This window comes from Oncorhynchus masou, chromosome 22, assembly GCF_036934945.1.
Source record: "Oncorhynchus masou masou isolate Uvic2021 chromosome 22, UVic_Omas_1.1, whole genome shotgun sequence".
Taxonomy (NCBI): Eukaryota; Metazoa; Chordata; class Actinopteri; order Salmoniformes; family Salmonidae; genus Oncorhynchus; species Oncorhynchus masou.
In genome coordinates, this window is record NC_088233.1 from 8,614,816 (window position 1) to 8,640,556 (window position 25,741).

Consider the following 25,741-nt stretch of genomic DNA (forward strand, 5'->3'; position numbering starts at 1 on the left):
TTTGGTTTTACTAGCGTTTAAGAGCAGTTGGAGGCCACAGAAGAAGTGTTGTATAGCATTATAGATTGTTTGGAGGTTAGTTAACACAGTCCAAAGAAGGGCCAGATGTATACAGAATGGTGTCGTCTGCGTAGAGGTGGATCAGGAAATCACCCGCAGCAACAGCGACATTGTTGTTATATACAGAGAAAAGAGTCGGCCCGAGAATTGAACCCTCTATGGTAGCCCCATAGAGACTGCTAGAGGTCCGGACAACAGGCCTTCCGATTTGACACACTGAACTCTGTCTGAGAAGTAGTTGGTGAACCAGGCGAGGCAGTCATTTGAGAAACCAAGGATGTTGAGTCTGCCGATAAGAATACAGTGATTGACAGAGTCGAAAGCCTTGGCCAGGTCGAAGACGGATACACAGTACTGTCTCTTATCGATGGCGGTTGTGATGTCATTTAGGACCTTGAGCGTGGCTGAGGTGCACCGATGACCAGCTCGGAAACCAGATTGCACAGAGCAGAGGGTACGGTGGGATTCTAAATGGTCAGTGATCTGTTTATTAACTTGGCTTTCGAAGACTTTAGATACAGTGCCTTGCGAAAGTATTCGGCCCCCTTGAACTTTGCGACCTTTTGCCACATTTCAGGCTTCAAACATAAAGATATAAAAATGTATTTTTTTTGTTAAGAATCAACAACAAGTGGGACACAATCATGAAGTGGAACGACATTTATTGGATATTTCAAACTTTTTTAACAAATCAAAAACTGAAAAATTGGGCATGCAAAATTAAAGAGGTGGTCCAGATTGTTTGGCCCAGCTGATTTGTACGGTTCCAGGTTTTTCAGCTCTTTCAGAACATCTGCTATCTGGATTTGGGTGAAGGAGAAGCTGGGAGGCTTGGGCAAGTAGCTACGGGGGGTGCGGAGCTGTTGGCCGGGGTTGGAGTAGCCAGGAGGAAAGCATGGCCAGCCGTAGAGAATTGCATATTGAAATTCTCGATTATCGTGGATTTATCGGTGGTGACAGTGTTACCTAGCCTCAGTGCAGTGGGCAGCTGGGAGGAGGTCCTCTTATTCTCCATGGAATTTACAGTTCTGAATATAATATGGTCTAAGAATAATATTTTCAGGTAAATCAAGTTGATTTGTCACGTGCGCCGAATACAACAGGTGTAGTAGACCTTACAGTGAAATGCTGAATACAACAGGTGTAGTAAACCTTACCTTGAAATGCTGAATAAAACAGGTGTAGTAGACCTTACAGTGAAATGCTGAATATAACAGGTGTAGTAGACCTCAAAGTGAAATGCTGAATATAACAGGTGTAGTAGACCGCACAGTGAAATGCTGAATACAACAGGTGTAGTAGACCTTACAGTGAAATGCTGAATACAACCAGTGTAGAAGACCTCACAGTGAAATGCTGAACACAACAGGTGTGGGTAGACCTTACAGTGAAATGCTGAATACAACAGGTGTAGTAGACCTTACAGTGAAATGCTGAATACAACAGGTGTAGTAGACCTTACAGTGAAATGCTGAATACAACATGTGCAGTAGACCTCACAGTGAAATGCTGAATACAACAGGTGTAGTAGACCTTACAGTGAAATGCTGAATACAACATGTGCAGTAGACCTTACAGTGAAATGCTTACTTACAGGCTCTAACCAATAGTGCAGGAAAAAAAGTGTGTGTGTGTGTGTGTGTGTGTGTGTGTGTGTGTGTGTGTGTGTGTGGGTAAGTAAAGAAATAAAACAACAATAAAAATACATTTGAAAAAAGAGTAACAAGACTATATACAGACACCGGTTAGTCAGGCTTATTGAGGTTGTATGTACATGTAGGTATCGTTAAAGTGACAATGCATATATGATGAACAGGGAGTAGCAGAAGTGTAAAAAGAGAGGTTGGCGGGTGGTGGGACACAATGCAGATAGCCCGGTTAGCCAATGTGTGGGAGCACTGGTTGGTCAGGCCAATTAGGTAGTATGTACATGAATGTTTAGTTAAAGTGACTATGCATATAAGATAAACAGAGAATAGCAGCAGTGTAAAAGAGGGGTTGGACACACACACACAATGCAAATAGTCCGGGTAACCATTTGGACCAATCTAGTTTGTTGTTGATGTGGACACCAAGGAATTTGAAGCTCTCAACCAGCTCCACTACAGCCCCATCGATGCGAATGGGGACGTGCCTGGTGCTCATTTTCCTGTAGTCCACAATCATCTCCTTAGTTTTGGTTACGTAGAGGAATAGGTTGTTATTCTGGCACCACCCGGCCAGGTCTGTGACCTCCTCCCTACTGGTTGTCTCGTCGTTGTCGGTGATCAGGCCTACCACTGTTGTGTCGTCTGAAAACTTAATGATGGTGTTGGAGTCGTGCCTCGCCATGCAGTCGTGAGTGAACAGGGAGTACAGGAGGGGACTGAGCACGCACCCCTGGGGAGCTCCAGTGTTGAGGATCAGTGTGGCAGATGTGTTTCTACCTACCCTCACCACCTGGGGGCGGCCCGTCAGGAAGTCCAGGATCCAGTTACAGAGGGAGGTGTTTAGTTTCAGGTTCCTTAGCTTGGTGATGAGATTTGAGGGTACTATGGTGTTGAACGCTGAGCTGTAGTCAATGAACAGCATTCTCACATAAGTGTTCCTTTTGTCCATGTGGGAAAGGGCAGTGTGGAGTGCAATAGAGATTGCATCATCTGTGGATCTGTTTGGGCGCTATGCAAATTGGAGTGGGTCTCGGGTTTCTGGGATAATGGTGTTGATGTTAGCCATTACCAGCCTTACAAAGCACTTCATGGCTACGGACATGCGTGCTACGGGTCTGTAGTCATTTAGGCAGGTTGCCTTTGTGTTCTTGGGCACAGGGACTATGGTGGTCTGCTTGAAGCAGGTTGGTATTACAGACTCAATCAGAGACATGTTGAAAATGTCAGTGAAGACACCTGCCAGTTGGTCAGCACATGCCCGGAGCACACGTCCTGGTAATCTGTCTGGCCCTGCAGGCTTGTGTATGTTGACCTGTTTAAAGGTCTTACTCACGTCGCCTACGGAGAGCGTGATCTCACAGTCGTCCGGAACAGCTGATGCTCTCATGCATGCCTCAGTGTTGCTTGCCTCGAAGCGTGCATAAAAGTGATTTAGCTCGTCTGGAAAGCTCGTGTCACTGGGCAGCTTGCCGGCCACTAGGAGCGCCGCCTCTGGGTGAGTGGTTTCCTGTTTGCTTATTTCCTTATACAGCTGACTGAGTGCAGTCTTAGTGCCAGCGTCTGTCTGTGGTGGTAAATAAACAGCCACGAAAAGTATAGCTGAGAACTCTCTAGGCGAGTAGTGTGTCTTGCAATTTTTCACAATATACTCTACTTCAGGCGAGCAACATCTAGAGACTTCCTTAGATTTCGTGCACCAGCTGTTGTTTACAAATATGCACAGACCGCCCCCCCCCCTTGTGCTGTTCTATCCTGCCGATGCAGCGTGTATCCCGCTAGCTGAATATCCATGTCATTCAGCCACGATTCCGTGAAACATAGGATATTACAGTTTTTGATGTCCCGTTGGTAGGATATTCGTGATCGTACCTCGTCTAGTTTATTGTCCAATGATTGCACGTTGGCGAGTAATGTTGACGGTAACGGCAGCTTTCCCTAGTTGCCTTCTGCGGGTCCGGACGAGGCATCTGGCTCTTCATCCTCTGCGTCGTTTCCTTTTGCTAATAATTGGGATTTCTGCCCTGTGGGGTGTTTGGAGAATATCGTGTGAGTCCTGCTTGTTGTTGTTGTTGTTGTTGAAGAAATCTTTGTCTAATCCGAGGTGAGTGATCGCTGTCCTGATATCCAGGGGACTGACAGCCAATATGCTGTGATAATGTATTAGGCCTACTGCACAAACCAAACATTAATTAGGTTCAAGTAAAAAAAAAAAAACTAAAGTTATGTTTACTTAAAAAAAATCTGATCCGTAAATCTCGGCTTACTTTTTGACTGCGAAAGTGATCTTGACTCATGAAAGGTTGGTGATCTACCTCCTATCCTACTGTATTTAATCAGTGCTGTTTGAACTGCTGAATTCTCAGTACTTCTGACTTTAAAGTGTTGGGACATTGATTTGGACTGATTTCAGGTCAATGTGTGATAGTGTTCTGATAATTGGTGGGTGGGTCTGTTGGAGGAGGCGTGTCCTTCACCTCTGCCAGGTAATCATCAATTAGTGCTGAGAGGCGTGTCCTTCACCTCTGCCAGGCAATCATCAATTAGTGCTGAGAGGCGTGTCCTTCACCTCTGCCAGGCAATCATCAATTAGTGCTGAGAGGCGTGTCCTTCACCTCTGCCAGGCAATCATCAATTAGTGCTGAGAGGCGTGTCCTTCACCTCTGCCAGGCAATCATCAATTAGTGCTGAGAGGCGTGTCCTTCACCTCTGCCAGGCAATCAACAATTAGTGCGGAGAGGCGTGTCCTTCACCTCTGCCAGGCAATCATCAATTAGTGCGGAGAGGCGTGTCCTTCACCTCTGCCAGGCAATCAACAATTAGTGCTGAGAGGCGTGTCCTTCACCTCTGCCAGGCAATCATCAATTAGTGCTGAGAGGTGTGTTCTTCACCTCTGCCAGGCAATCATCAATTAGTGCTGAGAGGCGTGTCCTTCACCTCTGCCAGGCAATCATCAATTAGTGCTGAGAGGCGTGTCCTTCACCTCTGCCAGGCAATCAACAATTAGTGCTGAGAGGCGTGTCCTTCACCTCTGCCAGGCAATCATCAATTAGTGCTGAGAGGTGTGTCCTTCACCTCTGCCAGGCAATCAACAATTAGTGCTGAGAGGCGTGTCCTTCACCTCTGCTAGGCAATCATCAATTAGTGCTGAGAGGTGTGTCCTTCACCTCTGCCAGGTAATCATCAATTAGTGCTGAGAGGCGTGTCCTTAACCTCTGCCAGGCAATCATCAATTAGTGCTGAGAGGCGTGTCCTTCACCTCTGCCAGGCAATCATCAATTAGTGCTGAGAGGCGTGTCCTTCACCTCTGCCAGGCAATCATCAATTACTGCTGAGAGGCGTGTCCTTCACCTCTGCCAGGCAATCATCAATTAGTGCTGAGAGGTGTGTTCTTCACCTCTGCCAGGCAATCATCAATTAGTGCTGAGAGGCGTGTCCTTCACCTCTGCCAGGCAATCATCAATTAGTGCTGAGAGGCGTGTCCTTCACCTCTGCTAGGCAATCATCAATTAGTGCTGAGAGGCGTGTCCTTCACCCCTGTCAGGCAATCATCAAATAGTACTGAGAGGCGTGTCCTTCACCTCTGCTAGGCAATCATCAATTAGTGCTGAGAGGCGTGTCCTTCACCTCTGCCAGGCAATCATCAATTAGTGCTGAGAGGCGTGATTCACCTCTGCTAGGCAATCATCAATTAGTGCTGAGAGGCGTGTCCTTCACCTCTGCCAGGCAATCATCAATTAGTGCTGAGAGGCGTGTCCTTCACCTCTGCTAGGCAATCATCAATTAGTGCTGAGAGGCGTGTCCTTCACCCCTGTCAGGCAATCATCAAATAGTACTGAGAGGCGTGTCCTTCACCTCTGCTAGGCAATCATCAATTAGTGCTGAGAGGCGTGTCCTTCACCTCTGCCAGGCAATCATCAATTAGTGCTGAGAGGCGAGTCCTTCATCTCTGCCAGGCAATCATCAATTAGTGCTGAGAGGCGTGTCCTTCACCTCTGCCAGGCAATCATCAATTAGTGCTGAGAGGCGTGTCCTTCCCCTGTGCCAGGTAATCATCAATTAGTGCTGAGAGGCGTGTCCTTCCCCTGTGCCAGGTAATCATCAATTAGTGCTGAGAGGCGTGTCCTTCCCCTGTGCCAGGTAATCATCAATTAGTGCTGAGAGGCGTGTCCTTCACCTCTGCCAGGCAATCATCAATTAGTGCTGAGAGGCGTGTCCTTCACCTCTGCTAGGCAATCATCAATTAGTGCTGAGAGGCGTGTCCTTCACCTCTGCCAGGCAATCATCAATTAGTGCTGAGAGGCGTGTCCTTCACCTCTGCCAGGCAATCATCAATTAGTACTGAGAGGCGTGTCCTTCACCTCTGCCAGGCAATCAGCAATTAGTGCTGAGAGGCGTGTCCTTCCCCTGTGCCAGGTAATCATCAATTAGTGCTGAGAGGCGTGTCCTTCCCCTGTGCCAGGTAATCATCAATTAGTGCTGAGAGGTGTGTCCTTCACCTCTGACAGGCAATCATCAATTATTCATTTTTTTTTCAGATGATCTCGTTTTGCTCTTTTGTAGCTTTGTAAAGTATGTGTGTGACTTCTATCCCTGTTCGCTCCTCACCCTGTTGGCTTTACAGATGCTTCCCACCCCGGGGCTGCAACCCTTCTAATCTAGTGAACCCTTAGCACACAACCCATATGGAATTTTTAGTCTCCGACAGCCTCTGGAACTGCCAATCTGTGGGCAAAAAGGCTAGTTCATCTCAGCTTTTGTCACCCTAAAGCCCCTCGACTTTTTGGCCCTGACAGAGACATACACTTCATGACCAAAAGTATGTGGACACCTGCTCATTGAACATCTCATTCCAAAGTCCTGGGCATTAATATGGAGTTGGTACCGTCTTCGCTGCTATAACAGCCCCCACGTTTCTGTGAAGGCTATTCACTAGATATTGAACATTGTTGTGGGGATTTTCTTCCATTCATCCAAAAGGTGTTCGATGGGGTTGAGGTCAGGGCTCAGTGCAGGCCAGTCAAGTTCATACATACTGATATCGACAAACCATTTCTGTATGCACCTCACTTTGTGTACAGTGGGCAGTGTCATCCTGAAACTGGAAAGGGCCTTCCCCAAACACTTGCCACAAAGTTGGAAGAAAAGAATCATCTAGAATGTCATTGTACATTGCAGCATTAAGATTTCCCTTCACTGGAACTAAGGGGCCTAGCCCGAAACCATGCAAAACAGCCCCAGACCATTATTTGTCCTCCACCAAACTTTATAGCTGGCACTATACATTCTGGCAGGTAGCGTTCTCCTGGCATCCGCCAAACCCAGATTCGTCCATCAGACTGTCAGATGGTGAAGCGTGATTCATCACTTTAGAGAGCGCGTTTCCACTGCTCCAGAGTCCAATGGCGGCGAGCTTTACACCACTCCAGACAACGTTTGGCATTGCACATGGTGATCTTAGGTTTGTGTGTGGTTGCTTGGCCATGGAAACCCATTTTATGAAACTCCCGTTCTTGTGCTGACGTTGCTTCCAGAGGCAGTTTGGAACTCGGTAGTGAGTGTTGCAACCGAGGACAGACCATTTTTAGGTGTTACGTGCTTCAGCACTGTGGTGGTCTCATTCTGTGAGCTTGTGTGGCCTACCACTTCAGCACTGTGGTGGTCTCGTTCTGTGAGCTTGTGTGGCCTACCACTTCGCGGCTGAGCTTGATTTTGTATTTTATGGCTGTGTGCTCGATTTTATACACCTGTCAGCAACGGGTGTGGCTGAAATATCTGTCTCCACTGATTTGAAGGGTTGCCCACATACCTTTGTCCACATACCCCAGAAACCACTTCTACTCCGGCTGCTCTCTCTTCATCTGACTATGTGAACTCTCATATTGAACTCTCATATTTATTTATTTATTTTACCTTTATTTAACCAGGCAAGTCAGTTAAGAACAAATTCTTATTTTCAATGACGGCCTGGGAACAGTGGGTTAACTGCCTGTTCAGGGGCAGAACGACAGATTTGTACCTTGTCAGCTAGGGGGTTTGAACTCGCAACCTTCCGGTTACTAGTCCAACGCTCTAACCACTAGGCTACCCTGCCGCCTCATATTCCGAGATCATGAATTGATATTTTCTATTTTTCCCCCACTCTCACCTTTCCAGCTCCTCATTCGAATGTAACTTGTCCACTTGTACACTGAAGCTTAACATTGTTGTCATCTATCGGCCACCAGGTGACCTTGGAGAGTTCCTCAATGAGTGTGACACCTTGATGAGCTAATTTCCCTACGATGGCTCACCACGTATCGTACAGGGTGCCTTCAATCTAATTTTTTTCTCTCTCTCTCCCTACCCACTCAGCCCCTAACCAGATGGTATTTTAATCGTCACTCTCTTTCCAACTAATCTCTCCTCTTCTATCCCATCATCTCTCCCTTCTACTAAATCCTGCACCCTGCTGTCTCCTGACTCTCTCTCTCTCCTGCCTCTTCGACCCTACTCTCCTCCCTTTCTGTCTCCTTTTGATTTTCACTGTCCACTTCCCTCCCAACCGGCTCGATGCTCCCCTCCTGCTCTGTGGCTGAGTGACTCACTGCGTGGCTCACAGAATAGAGCTGTGGGCAGCTGAGCAAAAATGGAGGTAAAACCAAACTTCCTTCCGTCCTTCCATTACCTCCTCTCTACTTTTTCTTCTGTATCCACTGCTAAAGCCGCTTCCTGCCACTCTAATTCCACGCCTCTGCCTCCAAACCTGGGAAACTCTTTTCTACCTCCTCCCTCCTATATCACACCACCTCCTCCTCCCTCCTATATCACTCCACCTCCTCCTCCCTCCTATATAACTCTATATCACTCTACCTCCTTCTCCCTCCTATATCACTCTACCTCCTCCTCCCTCCTATATCACTCTATATCACTCCACCTTCTCCCTCCTATATCACTCTATATCACTCCACCTCCTCCCTCCTATATCACTCCACCTCCTCCCTCCTATATCACTCCACCTCCTCCCTCCTATATCACTCTATATCACACCACCTCCTCCACCCTCCTATATCACTCCACCTCCTCCTCCCTCTTATATCACTCTATATCACACCACCTCCTCCTCCCTCCTATATCACTCCACCTCCTCCCTCCTATATCACTCTATATCACACCACCTCCTCCCTCCTATATCACTCCTCCTTCTCCCTCCTATATCACTCTATATCACACCACCTCCCCCTCCCTCCTATATCACTCCACCTCCTCCCTCCTATATCACTCCTCCTTCTCCCTCCTATATCACTCTATATCACACCTCCTCCTCCTCCATCCTATATCACTCCACCTCCTCCCTCCTATATCACTCCACCTCCTCCCTCCTATATCATTCCACCTCCTCCCTCCTATATCACTCTATATCACACCACCTCCTCCACCCTCCTATATCACTCCACCTCCTCCTCCCTCCTATATCACTCCACCTCCTCCCTCCTATATCACTCTATATCACACCACCTCCTCCTCCCTCCTATATCACTCCACCTTCTCCCTCCTATATCACTCTATATCACACCACCTCCTCCTCCCTCCCATATCACTCCACCTCATCCTCCCTCCTATATCACTCTATATCACTCCACCTCCTTCTCCCTCCTATATCACTCTATATCACTCCACCTCCTTCTCCCTCCTATATCACACCACCTCCTCCTCCCTCCTATATCACACCACCTCCTCCTCCCTCCTATATCACACCACCTCCTCTCTTTCTGCAGACGACTTTGTCAACCACTTTCTTTGACGTCGTCTGCTCCTCATTCACAACAGCCTACTGAGTCCACTGGTCCCACTCAAACAGACCTACCCTACGCCTACGACATCTTTCTACCTTCTCTCTCCAGATGAAATCCTGCGACTAGTGATGTCCAGCCGCCTGACCACCTGCCCACTTGACCCCATCCCCTTTTCTCTGGAGACCTTCTCCCATTCCTCACTTCCCTCAATAACTCATCCCTGATCACTGGCTGCGTCCCCTCTGACTTCAAGATGTCCAGAGTCACTCCCCTCCACAAGAAACCAATCCTCGATCCCTTTGATGTCAAAAACTACAGACTGGTATCCCTTCTTTCTTTTCTTTCCAAAACACTTGAGCTGTTTCCAACTCTCTTTTTTTATCTCTCTCAGAATGACGTTCTTGTCCCTGAACAGTCAGGCTTCAAGACAGGTCACTCAACTGAGACTGCTCTCCACTTTGTCACGGAGGCTCTCCGCTCTGCCAATGCTGACTCTCTCTCCTCTGTTCTCATCCTCCTAGATCCATCTGCTGCCTTCAACATCCGTGAACCATCAGATCCTCATCTCCACTCTCTCAGGATTGGGCGTCTCAGGCTCTGCACACTCCTGGTTTGCATCCTACCTGGCAGGCCGCTCCTACCAGGTGGCTTGGAGAGGATCTGTGTCTGCATCACGTGCTCTCACTACTGGTGTCCCCCAGGGCTCGGTTCTAGCTCCTCTCATCTTTTCTCTATACACCAAGTCACTTGGCTCTGTCATATCCTCCCACGGTCTCTCATATCATTTCTATGTAGATGACACTCAACTTTTCTCATTCCCCCTTCTGACACCCAGGTGGCGACATGCATCTGTGCATTGCTGGCAGATATCTCAGCTTGGATTTCAGCCTATCACCTCAAGCTCAACCTCGACAAGACAGAGCTGCTCCTCCTCCCGGGGAAGGCCTGCACGCTCCAAGACCTCTCTATCACGGTTGACAACTACACAGTGTCCCCCTCCCAGAGTGAAAAAAACCTGGACAACACCCTGTAATTCTCTGCAAATATAATAACAGTGTCTCGCTCCTGCAGGTTCATGTTCAACAACATCCGTAGAGTACGACCTTTCCTCACACAGGAAAGAGTGCAGGTCCTAATCCAGGCACTCTTCATAACGCATCTGAACTACTACAACTCTCTGTTGGCTCCCAACTTGTGACATTAAACCCCAGCATTTTACCCAGAAAGCTGCAGCTCCCATGTCACGTACACTCCATTGGCTCTCGGTGGAAGCTCGGATCCACTACAAGACAAAGGTGCTTGCATACGGAGCAGCAAGGAGAACTGCCCCTCCCTACCTTCAGGCTCTGCTCAAAGCCTACATCCCAACCTCACTCCTTTCTGCCACCTCTGGTCTCTTGGCCGTCCCTAAAGTCCTTTTCTGTCCTGGCACCCCAATGGTGGAGCCAGCTTCCCCCTGATGTTAGGACACCGAGGAGGCTGCTGGGAGGAGCTTTAGGAGGACATGCTCATTGTAATGGCTAGAATGTAATAAGTGAAAAGTACTCAATTGTGGTTTCCATATGTTTGATGTGTTCGATACCTTTCCATTGATTCCATTCCAGCCAATTACAATGAGCCTGTCCTCCTATAGCTCCTCCCACCAGCCTCCACTGCTAAGACAGCAGAGTCCCTGTCCATCTTCCGCTAACGCCTGAAACTCTACCTCTTCAAAAGGTATCTTAAATAAGACACCTCAGTCTTACCCCCCGCAATTAAAAAAATAAAATAAAACTAGCACTGACTTTGCTGATAGTCTCTTTAATGTAATGTAATGTAGTTACTGCAACTGTTGTCTCACCTCGCTACTGTATCTTAAGATGAAGATGAATGCACTAATGAAAGTCACTCTAGATAAGAGAGCCTGCTAAATGACTAAAATGAAATAGTATATTTTTCAGGGAGATGTTCCCTACCATTTTCTGCAGTTCCCTCCCATTCATCAATCTGAAACAATTGAGTAGGTGTAAAGGTCAGCTCCACCTAGATTCCATCATATTGCTTATTCATATATCCAGTCCAATCAGATCTTCGAAGGGGAGTAAACAAGGATGGAGGCGAGGGAACAGCTCCACCCTTATCCTGAAGTTGGAAGTTGCGCATTCCGTGATGGATTTAACAATGGTGGGAAAGTCCCTTCAGCCAATGCTTACAATTGTTCTGTGGGAGAAGTGTGGAGAATCGGCAAGCTACCAAGCTCTCTCTTGCTCTTGCGCTCTCAATTCAAGGGGCTTTATTGGCATGGGAAACATATGTTAACATTACCAAAGTAAGTGAAGTAGAGACTATACAAATGTGAAATAAACAATTAAAATGAACAGTAAACATTACACTCATAGAAATTCCAAAAGATTACAAATGTCATATTATGTATATATTCAGTGTTGTAACGATGTGCAAATGGTTAAAGTACAAAAGAGAATATAAATAAACATAAATATAGTATAGTTCACTGGTTGCCCTTGTGGCAACAGGTCACACATCTTGCTGCTGTGATGGCACACTGTGATATTTCACCCAGTAGATATGGGAGTTTATCAAAATTGGGTTTGTTTTCTAATTCTTTGTGGATCTGTGTAATCTGAGGGAAATATGTGTCTCTAATATGGGCATATATTTGGCAGGACGTTAGGAAGTGCAGCTCAGTTTCCACCTCATTTTGTGGGCAGTGTGTACATAGCCTGTATTCTCATGAGAGCCAGGTCTGCCTATGGCGGCCTTTCTCAATAGCAAAGCTATGATCACTGAGTCTGTACATAGTCAAATCTTTCCTTAAGTTCGGGTCAGTTACAGTGGTCAGATATTCTGCCACTGTGTACTCTCTGTTTAGGGCCAAATAGCATTCCAGTTTGCTCTGTTTTTTTGTTAATTCTTTCCAATGTGTCAAGTAATTATCTTTTTGTTTTCTCATAATTTGGTTGGGTCTAATTGTGCTGCTGTCCTGGGGCTCTGTGGGGTCTGTTTGTGTTTGTGAACAGGGCCCCAGGACCAGCTTGCTTAGGGGACTCTTTTCCAGGTTCATCTCTCTGTGGGTGATGGCTTTGTTATGGAAGGTTTGGGAATCGCTTGCTTTTAGGTGGTTGTAGAATTTGGTGGTTGTGGATTTGGTGGTTGGTGGTTCTGGATCTTGATATTTAGCGGGTATCGGCCTAATTCTGCTCTACATGCATTATTTGGTGTTTTATGTTGTACATTGAGGATAATTTTTGCGAAATTCTGCATGCAGTCTCAATTTGGTGTTTGTCCCATTTTGTGAAATCTTGGTTGGTTAGCAGACCCCAGACCTCACATCCATAAAGGGCAATGGGTTCTATAACTGATTCAAGTATTTTTAGCCAGATCCTAATTGGTATGTCGAATTTTATGTTAATTTTGATGGCATAGAATTCTTGCCTTGTATCAGCGAGGCTATATACAGTAGAGAGGCTATATACAGTAGAGAGGCTATATACAGTAGAGAGGCTACATACAGTAGAGAGGCTATATACAGTAGAGAGGCTATATACAGTAGCAAGGCTATATTAGTCAGGCTGGTTGAGGTAGTATTAGCATGTCGATATGGTTAAAGTGACTGCATATATGATGAACAGAGAGTAGCAGCAGCGTAAAAGAGGGGTTGGCAGGACAGAATGGAGATAGCCCGGTTAGCCAATGTGCTGGAGCACTGGTTGGTCGGGCCAATTGATGTAGTATGTACATGACTGTATAGTGACTATGCCAATATGATAAACAGAGAGTAGCAGCAGCGTAAAAAGAGCACACAATGCAAATAGTCTGGTTAGCCTTTTGATTACCTGTTCAGGAGTCTTATGGCTTGGGGGTAAAAACTGTTTTTGTCCTAGACTTGGCACCCGGTACCGCTTGCCATGCGGTAGTAGAGAGAACAGTCTATGACTGGGATGGCTGGGGTCTTTGACCATTTTTAGGGCCTTCCTCTGACACCGCCTGGTGTAGAGGTCCTGGATGGCAGGCAGCTTAGCCGCAGTGATGTACTGTGCCGTACGCACTACCCTCTGTAGTGCCTTGCGGTCAGAGGCCGTACAATTGCCGTACCAGGCAGTGATGCAACCGGAAAGGATGCTCTCGATGTTGCAAATGTAGAACCTTTTGAGGATCTCAGGACCCATGCCAAATCTTGTTAGTTTCCAGAGGGGGAATAGGCTTTGTCGTGCCCTGATGTGGAACTTGATGTGGAACCAAGGAACTTGAAGCTCTCAACCTGCTCCACTACAGCCCCGTCGATGAGAATGGGGGTGTGATCGGTGCTCCTTTTCCTGTAGTCCTCAATCATCTCCTTAGTCTTGGTTACGTTGAGGGATTGGTTGTTATTCTGGCACCACCCGGCCAGGTCTCTGACCTCCTCCCTATAGGCTGTCTCGTCGTTGTCGGTGACCAGGCCTAGGGTACTATGGTGTTGAACGCTGAACTGTAGTCAATGAACAGCATTCTCACATAGGTGTTCCTTTTGTCCAGGTGGGAAAGGGCAGTGTGGAGTGTAATAGAGATTGCATCATCTGTGGATCTGTTTGAGCGGTATGCAAATTGGAGTGGGTCTAGGGTTTCTGGGATAATGGTGTAAATGTGAGCCATTACCAGCCTTTCAAAGCACTTCACGGCTACGGACGTGAGTGCTACGGGTCGGTAGTCATTTAGGCATGTTGCCTTTATGTTCTTGGGCACAGGGACTATGGTGGTCTGCTTGAAACATGTTGGTATTACAGACTCAATCAGGGACATGTTGAAAATGTCTGTGAAGACACTTGCCAGTTGGTCAGCACACGTCCTGGTAATCCATCTGGCCCCGCAGCCTTGTGTATGTTGACCTGTTTAAAGGTCTTACTCACGTCGGCTACGGAGAGCGTGATCACACAGTAGTCCGGCACAGCTGATGCTCTCATGCATGCCTCAGTGTTGCTTGCATCGAAGCGAGCATAGAAGTTATTTAGCTCGTCTGGTAGGCTCGTGTCACTGGGCAGCTCGCGGCTGTTCTTCCCTTTGTAGTCTGTAATAGTTTCCAAGCCCTGCCACATCCAACGAGCGTCGGAGCCGGTGTAGTAGGATTCAATCTTAGCCTTGTATTGACGCTTTGCATCTCTGTGTGTGGAGTAAAGGTGGTCTAGAATTTGTTTTATCTCTGGTTACACATTTAACATGTTGATAGAAATTTGGTAGAACTGATTCAAGTTTCCCTGCATTAAAGTCTCCGGCTACTAGGAGCGCCGCCTCTGGGTGAGCGGTTTCCCGTTTGCTTATTTCCTTATACAGCTGACTGAGTGCGGTCTTAGTGCCGGCATATGTCTGTGGTGGTGAATTAACAGTCACGAAAAGTATAGCTGAAAACTCTCTAGGCAAGTACTGTGGCCTGCAGTTTATCACAATATACTCTACTTCAGGCGAGCAAAATCTAGAGACTTCCTTAGATTTTGTGCACCAGCTGTTGTTTACAAATATGCACAGACCGCCCCCCCTCGTCTTACCAGAGTGTGTTGCTCTATCTTGCCTGTGCAGCGTATATCCCGCTAGCTGAATATCCATGTTGTCATTCAGCCACGATTCCGTGAAACATTGGATATTACAGTTTTTGATGTCCCGTTGGTAGGATATTCGTGATTGTACCTCGTCTAGTTTATTGTCCAATGATTGCACGTTGGCGAGTAGTATTGATGGTAACGGCAGCTTTCCCATTCGCCTTCTCCGGGTCCTGACCAGGCATCCGTCTCTTTGTCCTCTGTACCTGCGTCGCTTCCTCTTGCAAATAACAGGGATGTCGGCCCTGCTGGGTGTTTGGAGAATGTCCTGTGCATCTTGCTCATTGTAGAAAAAATCTTTGTCTAATACGAGGTGAGTGATCGCTGTCCTGATATCCAGAAGCTCTTTTCTGTCGTAAGATACAGTTGCAGAAACATTATGTACAAAATAAGTTAGAAATAACGCAGAAAAAATAATATATATAATATATAATAACAATACTAACAATTGGTTGGGGGCCCGTAAAACTGCTGCCATTTCGTCCACCGCCATTTTTAATAAATTTTTGTAGGGTGAGGCCAGGTGCTGCAGGCTGTTCTAGTGCCCTCACCAATTTGTTGATATATATGTTGAAGAGGGTGGGTTTTAAGCTGCATCCCTGTCTCACCCCACGGCCCTGTGGGAAGAAATGCGTGTGTTTTTTTGCCTATTTTAACCGCACGCACACTTGTTGTTTGTGTACATGGATTTCATAATGTTGTATGTTTTTCCCCGACACCACTTTCCATCAGTTTGTATAGCAGACCCTCATGCCAAACTGAGTTGAAGGCTTTTGTTGAAATCAATAAAGCATGAGAAGACTTTGGCTTTGTTTTGGTCGTTTTGTTTTTCAATTAGGGTGTGCAGGGTGAATACGTGGTCTGTCGTACGATAATTTGGTAAAAAGCCAATTTGACAGTTGCTCAGTACATTGTTTTCATTGAGGAAGTGTACGAGTCTGCTGTAAATGATAATTCGTAGGATTTTCCCAAGGTTTCTGTTGAAGCATAAAACCCACAGTAGTTATTCTCTGTCTCTGTCTCTCAATTCAATTTCAATTTAAGGGCTTTATTTTGCATGTTAACATTGCCAAAGCAAATGAAGTAGACAATAAACAATAAAATGAACAGTAAACATTCATTACACCCACAAAAGTTCCATAGGAGTAAAGGCATTTCTCTCTCTCTCTCCAGCTTCCTGTTCATGTTTCTCCTCAGCCAACATATATAATACTGCATGCAGCACAAAGGGGTATGATGCAGGCATACACTCTACCATATAGAACGGCATGTAGGTGTGTGTGTGTGTGTGTGTGTGTGTGTGTGTGTGTGTGTGTGTGTGTGTGCGTGCGTGCGTGCGTGCGAGTGTGCGCGTGTGTTGTGCGTGTGCGAGTGCGAGTGTGTGTGTGCGTGTGCGTATGTGTGTGCGTGTGTGTGTGTGCGTGTGTGCGTGCGAGTGTGCGTGTGTGTTGTGCGTGTGCGAGTGCGAGTGTGCGCGTGTGTTGTGTGTGTGCATGTGTGTGTGTGCATGTGTGTGTGTGTGTATGTGTGTGCGTGCGTGTGTGCGTGCGAGTGTGCGTGTGCGTAGGGGTTATGGTTATGTTTATGGTAAAGATCATGGTTAGGGGTTACGGTTAGGGGTTATGGTTAGGGGTTATGGTTATGTTTATGGTAAAGATCATGGTTAGGGGTTACGGTTATGTTTATGGTAAAGGTTATGGTTGGGTAGCCTAGTGGTTAGAGTGTTGGACTAGTAACTGAAAGGTTGCAAGTTCAAATCCCTGAGCTGACAAGGTACAAATCTGTCGTTCTGCCCCTGAACAGTCAGTTAACCCACTGTTCCCAGGCCGTCATTGAAAATAAGAATTTGTTCTTAACTGACTTGTCTAGTAAAATAAAGGAAAAATAAATAAAAATCTGGTTTCCGAGCCGGTCACAGGTGCACCTCAGCCATGCTCAAGGTACTAAACGATATCATAACTGCCATTGATAAGGAACATTACTGTGCAGCCGTCTTCATCGACCTTGCCAAGGCTTTCGACTCTGTCAATCACCATATTCTTATCGGCAGACTCAGTAGCCTCGGTTTTTCTGATGACTACCTTGCCTGGTTCACCAACTACTTTGTAGACAGAGTTCAGTGTGTCAAATCGGAGGGCATGCTGTCCGGTCCTTTGGCAGTTTCTATGGGGGTGCCACAGGGTTCAATTCTCAGACCGACTCTTTTCTCTGTATATATCAATGATGTTGCTCTTGCTGCGGGCGATTCCCTGATCCACCTCTACGCAGACGACACCATTCTGTATACTTCCGGCCCGTCCTTGGACACTGTGCTATCCAACCTCCAAACGAGCTTCAATGCCATACAACACTCCTTCCATGGCCTCCAACTGCTCTTAAAAGTTGGTAAACCAAATGCATGCTTTTCAACCGCCCGACTAGAATCACCACCCTGGATGGTTCCGACCTAGAATATGTGGACATCTATAAGTACCTAGGTGTCTGGCTAGACTGTAAACTCTCCTTCCAGACTCATATGACTGTGACTGGAACGAATTGCAAAAATCGCTGAAGTTGGAGACTTATCTCCCTCACCAACTTCAAACATCTGCTATCTGAGCAGCAAACCGATCGCTGCAGCTGTACATAGTCTATCGGTAAATAGCCCACCCAATTTTACCTACCTCTTCCCCATACTGTTTATATTTATTTACTTTTCTGCTCTTTTGCACACCAATATCTCTACCTGTACATGATCATCTGATCATTTATCACTCCAGTGATAATCTGCAAAATTGTAATTATTCGCCTACCTCCTCCTGCCTTTTGCACACAATGTATATAGACTCTATTTTTTTGTGTGTTATTGACTTGTTTATTGTTTACTCAATGTGTAACTGTGTTGTTGTCTGTTCACACTGCTATGCTTTATCTTGGCCAGGTCGCAGTTGCAAATGAGAACTCGTTCTCAACTAGCCTACCTGGTTAAAAAGGTGAAAAAAATAAATAAAATAAAATATGTTTATGGTAAAGGTCATGGTTAGGGGTTATGTTTATGTTTATGGTAAAGGTTATGGTTATGTTTATGGTAAAGGTTATGGTTAGGGATTATGGTTATGTTTATGGTAAAGGTTAAGGTTATGTTTATGGTAAAGGTTATGGTTAGGGGTTATGGTTATGTTTATGGTAAAGGTTATGGTTATGTTTATGGTAAAGGTTATGATTAGGGGTTATGGTTATGTTTATGGTAAAGGTTATGGTTAGGGGTTATGTTTATGGTAAAGGTTATGGTTAGGGGTTATGGTTATGGTAAAGGTTATGGTTAGGGGTTATGTTTATGGTAAAGGTTATGGTTAGGGGTTATGGTTATGTTTATGGTAAAGGTTATGGTTAGGGGTTATGTTTATGTTCATGGTAAAGGTTATGGTTAGGGGTTGTGGTTATGTTTATGGTAAAGGTTATGGTTAGGGGTTATGGTTATGTTTATGGTAAAGGTTATGGTTATGTTTATGGTAAAGGTTATGATTAGGGGTTATGGTTATGTTTATGGTAAAGGTTATGGTTAGGGGTTATGTTTATGGTAAAGGTTATGGTTAGGGGTTATGGTTATGGTAAAGGTTATGGTTAGGGGTTATGTTTATGGTAAAGGTTATGGTTAGGGGTTATGGTTATGTTTATGGTAAAGGTTATGGTTAGGGGTTATGTTTATGTTCATGGTAAAGGTTATGGTTAGGGGTTGTGGTTATGTTTATGGTAAAGGTTATGGTTAGGGGTTATGGTAAAGGTGTTCTTACTGTGGTCTTCTCCAGGCAGTGCAGAAGGTGGTGATGATGGCTCTCAAAGGGAATGTTGGGTTTTCCCACGAGGAGCTGTCCTGCTTCCTTGGACGCCTTGACGTACACAGAGAGAAGAAGACAGAGAATATGAATTAGGGCTAAACATTGAGGTACACAGAGAGAAGAAGACAGAGAATATGAATTAGGGCTAAACATTGGGGTACACAGAGAGAAGAAGACAGAGAATAGGAATTAGGGCAAAACATTACTGAGCAGAGGAGTGTTAGGCATTGGCCAGCTGTAGAAAACCACACGCAGTGCTGAAATGAAGAAGCCTAGCCTGCAATGGTTCTTAGATGACCCTATTGAAGATACACTATATGACCAAAAGTATGTGGACACCTGCTCCACAAACATCTAATTCCAAAATCATGGACATTAATATGGAGTTGGTCACTCCTTTGCTGCTATACCAGCCTCCACTCCTCTAGGAAGGTTTTCCACTGGATGTTGGGACATGGTTGCTGTGACTTGCTTCCATTCAGCCTCAAGAGCATTAGTGATGTTGGGCGATTTGGCCTGGCTTGCAGTCAGTGTTCCAATTCATCCCAAAGGTGATCGATGGAGTTAAGGTCAGGGCTCTGTGCAGGTCAGTCAAATTCTTCCACAACGATCTCGACAAACCATTTATGGTTGGACCTCGATTTGTGCACTGATGCATTGTCATGCTGAAACAGGAAAGGGACTTCCCCAAACTGTTGCCACAAAGATGGAAGCACAGAATCATCTAGAATGTCATTGTATGCTGTAACGTTAAGATTTCCCTTCACTGGAACTAAGGGGCCTAACCTGAACAATGAAAACAGCCCTATACCATTATTTCTCATCCACCAAACTTTACAGTTGGCACTATGCATTTGGGCAGGTAGCGTTCTCCTGGCATCCGCCAAACCCAGATTTGGACTGCCAGATGGTGAAGCGTGATTCATCACTCCAGACAACATATACCGAGTGATAAGCAGCCAGGTGTTCAGCTGAAAAATGTGACTCCTTCTATCTTTTCCCTACAAACCCCGTTGGACCCTCCAGGATGAAGTTTCCTCTAGGTACAGATCTAGGATCAGCCTTTTCACTCCAATCTTAAATATAACATGTTAAAACTAACTGACGATCAGCATCTAGGGGAAACTTCACCCTACACCCTGTATGGCAGACAGTTGCACGACTTGGTTATGATGAGTCAATGTGAGTGATAGCTCCAATTCGCCAGCAGGGGGAGTAACAGAGTGGAGCGTTGGTCCTGATAGAGTTTGGAAAGGGCATGTCAATGTTGTAGCTGAGAACGAGGTGATGGGTGCTGTCAAGACAGTCTACAACGAAGCCAACTATACTGAAGCACTGGAATGGGAGCAGCAAGTGCAACAGCCCCTGGTGTTACACCAAAAGCAGTCCCCCTGGTGTTACGCCCTAAGCAGTCCCCCTGGTGTTACGCCCTAAGCAGTCCCCCTGGTGTTACGCCCTAAGCAGTCCCCCTGGTGTTACGCCATAAGCAGTCCCCCTGATGTTATGCCCTAAGCAGTCCCCCTGATGTTATGCCCTAAGCAGTCCCCCTGGTGTTACGCCCTAAGCAGTCCGCCTGATGTTACGCCCTAAGCAGTCCCCCTGATGTTATGCCCTAAACAGTCCCCCTGGTGTTACGCCCTAAGTAGTCCCCCTGATGTTACGCCCTAAGCAGTCCCCTTGGTGTTACGCAGCCCCCGCGGTCACAACATGGCTCTGAGCTGAGAGACATGCAGCACTGGTCATGGGCCTAAGAAGAGCCCCTCCAACCGGTCGGTTCTGTCATAGTACCTCTTTCAGAGAGTTGTGGATCAGGAAATGACCGTTGTAGCGTTCTTAGTGCATGTACGAGTTAGCGCCCCGGCTCTTCGATGCACGGTTTTTAGCGATCCGGGCTTTCTGTTTGAACGAAAGGTAACACTCCTCTGTTTAAGTCTACAGAAGGTCGTTTTTTTTCTCTCTCTGTGCTGGTTAGCTCTCTGACACAGACAGAGAAATAACAGCTACAGACACAGGACGATTGACAGACAGGAAAGGAGAGAGGTAGTGGGGATATAAGGAGGGAGGAAGAGAGGGAGGGACACACACACACACACACACACACACGTACACATACACACACACGTACACATACACACACACGTACACACACACACAGGTACACACACGTACACGTACACACACACACACACACACACACACACACACACACACACACACACACACACACAGTACGGCCACTTTACCTTTTGAGCTCTTCGTTTTTCTGCCCGCTGGCTCTGGTGGTAAATGCGGCTGAAGTTGGACACGATGACGGGAACAGGCAGGGCGATGACCAGCACCCCGCTCAGAGAACAGATGGAACCAAACACCTTCCCCACGATGGTCTTGGGCACCATGTCACCGTATCTGCAAAACAGAGAGAACACTTCATGAGGATATTTCAAACATAGACTTCTAGAATTGGGATACAGAGATGCAGTCAGAAAGGGCAAAGATATATCCCAAAACTGATTTCACTAGGTCATACTAGAGGTCACGCTTTATACCTGCAAATCAGAGAATGAATGGTTCACAAGGTGACAGTACAGCCTAAGGTGCTGAGCGTGTGGATCTAGCCATGTTGAGGTCATGAGTTCAATTCCCGCAGGGATTACAAAATAGTCAAAATGTCATACTTCCTAAAAAACAGCATACTGTATAATCTCTACTTTTTAGAAAACAGGAAGAATTGAACTACTTTGTTGAATTATTTAGTTTATTTCTCTAAATCATCTAATAACTGTAGTTGCTGTTCTAAAATACTGATATATTTTATCACTAACAATACTTTTGACAACATTCATGGAAATGTAATTTGTTCACATGATCACAGTCTCATGTGGGATAGAGACAATAAATAGAACTGAAGTTACTTAGTGGCCTACTTTCACTACCGTCTGTGTGTCTGTGTCCCTCTGCTACAGCTCCTCTTTGAAACCATGTTTCATGTATAATTACACACCTGCAACACTACAGCTCTCTGTCACACACACACACACACAGACACACACACACACACACACACACACACACACACACACACACACACACACACACACACACACACACACACACACACACACACACACACACACACACACACACACACACACACACACACACACACGCACAAGCGCAGGCACAAGATGAGAGAGACTGAGTGCCCATCTCCCCGTGACCTTGGTGAGACAAACAGCTTGTGTTAGATACATGAAACAGACTGAGGTTCAGAGAAAGCAAAGACAGTGGGTGTTCCGATGTTCTCATGTCAACAACATTTAGAAACAGAGATCATTTTAAAAGTCTGAGGGCCTTGAGGCTACAGTAGGAAGTATTCCGAGATGTGTATTCAGCCCCACCCCTCCGTAGCTGGTGAGGGACTATCAGAAGAATAATACCTAGCAGGGCATGGGCCAGTTCCATTTCAATCAGTTCATTCTGGAGGTTAAAACGCACCCACTGGGCACAGACGTCAGTTAACGTCTTGCTTTGATTTACATTTGTTTGGGTTGTCAATTAACGCAAATTCAACGTGAAATCCCCCAAAAGCTATCAGCATGTCATTGGATTTAAAAAATACAAAAATTCCCTTAAATTTATAACTTTTTGCTTTTTTTTTTAAATTCAACATCATCAAAATTTTTTGACATGAAAACAAAGTTGATTCAACCAGTTTTTTGTTGTTGTTGCCCAGTGGGTATCTATCTGCATAATCTCTCAAAATGGAATTGTTGGTTGTATGTTTTGTAGACTTTAGTTAAGTGTGATAAATAATACACAACCTGGTGTAATGCATACTGTTATGTGCTTTTCTAAGCATCCACATGTAGTGTGTTTTTCTGTTCCACACATTGCTCAAAATAAAATACATTTGTGGTCCTTCACTGAACTTTTTGTAGGGATACACTTGAATGCTGAAACAGGAAATGAACCCGTTTTGGTTAAGTACAATTTATTCTTTCCACACTCATATGGCTATTTACACATGCAAGCACTCTCTAACGAATGCATGGATGGATGGGACATTTGCCATGAATGTGTTTTTTTGTTGTCACTCTTCTAACAGCCTCTCAAGTGCAACGTAGACCCAGCTACATATCTATAATTGACACATGCGGTAAATTCAAAGCACAGACAGCGATTACAAATCAACTGACCCGCTAGAAAACCAACGGCATCCCTCCGCAACGAATCATTCATCTTTTAAAGGAAACTGTTTTACGGCGACTTACATCAAGTGATATTAAAATGCCATCTCATACCTGCCGGCTTCTGGGATATAGCAACGGGATATAGACCTTTAGTGTGTCTCTGTGTGTGTCTCTGTGTGTGTGTGTGTGTGTGTGTATGTGTGTGTGTGTGTGTGTGTGTGTGTGTGTGTGTGTGTGTGTGTGTGTGTGTGTGTGTGTGTGTGTGTGTGTGTGTGCGTGTGTGTGTGTGTGTCTCTCTGTGTGTGTGTGTCTCTGTGTGTCTGTGTGTGTGTGTGTGTGTGTGTGTGTGTGTGTGTGTGTGTGTGTCTCTCTGTGTGTGTGTGTCTCTGTGTGTCTCTCTCTGTGTGTGTGTGTGTGTGTGTGTGTGTGTGTGTGTGTGTGTGTGTGTGTGTGTGTGTGTGTGTGTGTGTGTGTGTGTGTGTGTGTGTGTGTGTGTGTGTGTGTGTGTGTGTCTCTGTGTGTGTGTCTCTGTGTGTGTGTCTCTGTGTGTGTGTGTCTGTGTGTGTGTGTGTGTGTGTGTGTCTCTGTGTGTGTGTTTGTCTCTGTGTGTGTGTGTGTGGGTCTCTGTGTGTGTGTGTGTGTGTGTGTGTGTGTGTGTGTGTCTCTGTGTGTGTGTGTGGGTGCATGTGTGTTGGACCTAACATGATGGAAACCTTAAAGACTAATGACTCAAGGAAGCAGCCAGCCGGCTGGCCAGGGGCGTCCGACGTTAGAGACAACTTTATTTATGAAATAGCCAACCTACCGTGTAGCAATACTTTCACATTACCATGGCGATGTCTCAACTGACACTCTATTCCCCGCGTAGTGCACTACTTTGGACAAAAGACAATAGGCCTTAGTGGTAGTGCACTATAAAGGGTATAATGTGCCATTTGGGACATAGACCATGCTGCAAAGTTGCATTGGGAGATAGATATGAGGCTGTCACAGTGCACTGAGCAATGCTAATGTTCCGTCCTCGTATACCTGCATGTATTCATCTTACTCTGCCGAGGTAATGACTTTCTCAGGCCATTAACACATTAAAGTCACAATCTGTTATTTCTCTCTCTCTCTCCCACCGGCAGCTGACTGCCCCCTGGCCTTCACTGTGGTAGGAGTGTCACATAGGACATTTAGAAAGCAGAAGACTGAAGGCCTACTATAGACCCCTTATTTTGTTATTAAAAATCCACTGTGATATTTAGGCCTACAGCTGTTTTTGGTCATTTCAATTAAGAATCAATAGTCCTACTGCCATTAAGAATCAACAGGCCTATTACCATGAAGAATCAATAGGCCTATTACCATTAAGAATCAATAGGCCTATTACCATTAAGAATCAATAGGCCTACTGCCATTAAGAATCAATAGGTCTACTGCCATTAAGAATCAACAGGGCTATTACCATGAAGAATCAATAGGCCTATTACCATTAAGAATCAACAGGCCTACTGCCATTAAGAATCAATAGGCCTACTGCCATTAAGAATCAACAGGCCTATTACCATTAAGAATCAATAGGCCTATTACCATTAAGAATCAATAGGCCTATTACCATTAAGAATCAATAGGCCTACTGCCTTTAAGAATCAATAGGCCTATTACCATTAAGAATCAATAGGCCTATTACCATTAAGAATCAATAGGCCTACTGCCATTAAGAATCAATTGGCCTATTACCATTAAGAATCAATAGGCCTACTGCCATTAAGAATCAACAGGCCTATTACCATTAAGAATCAATAGGCCTACTGCCATTAAGAATCAACAGGCCTACTGCCATTAAGAATCAATAGGTCTATTACCATTAAGAATCAATAGGCCTACTGCCATTAAGAATCAATTGGCCTACTGCCATTAAGAATCAACAGGCCTACTGCCATTAAGAATCAATAGGCCTACTGCCATTAAGAATCAACAGGCCTATTACCATTAAGAATCAATAGGCCTACTGCCATTAAGAATCAACAGGCCTATTACCATTAAGAATCAATAGGCCTACTGCCATTAAGAATCAACAGGCCTACTGCCATTAAGAATCAATAGGCCTATTGCCATTAAGAATCAACAGGCCTACTGCCATTAAGAATCAATAGGCCTATTACCATTAAGAATCAACAGGCCTACTGCCATTAAGAATCAATAGGCCTATTGCCATTAAGAATCAACAGGCCTACTGCCATTAAGAATCAATAGGCCTATTGCCATTAAGAATCAACAGGCCTACTGCCATTAAGAATCAATAGGCCTATTACCATTAAGAATCAACAGGCCTACTGCCATTAAGAATCAATAGGCCTATTGCCATTAAGAATCAATAGGCCTACTGCCATTAAGAATCAATAGGCCTACTGCCATTAATCCTTAATACTGTTTTGTTTTTTTTCTAATTAAAGAGTGGGCCTTTAAACAATCCTCTCATTCATTTTGGCTTTTCTTATCCGGTTTGTACGGTAATGTTCCCCCAGACTCGATCCATTGATACTAAGGTTAATCATGATGATGCGGGATGTAAATTATGGTAATTTTCAGGTATGTGTTTCAGGCCTTTAATTGCTTTCGGGGGAAATAGAACAGATCTACTGCCTCTTAGACTTGCTTTCAATGAGAATAACAGATCTATAAATCACATTTCTGTGT

At 45.4% G+C, this 25,741-nt stretch overlaps 1 protein-coding gene across 1 annotated transcript in view; it reads right to left on the bottom strand.

Moving 5' to 3' along the window:
• Positions 1-25,741, bottom strand: part of LOC135508961 (potassium voltage-gated channel subfamily D member 2-like) — a 140,635-nt gene that overhangs the window by 7,526 nt on the left and 107,368 nt on the right. Inside the window, exons 3-4 of the mRNA XM_064929199.1 lie at positions 21,110-21,272; positions 18,822-18,917 (exon numbers count right to left, since the gene is read on the bottom strand). Coding sequence (XP_064785271.1) covers positions 18,822-18,917; positions 21,110-21,272 — 259 coding nt within the window. The remainder of the gene's footprint in view (positions 1-18,821; positions 18,918-21,109; positions 21,273-25,741) is intronic.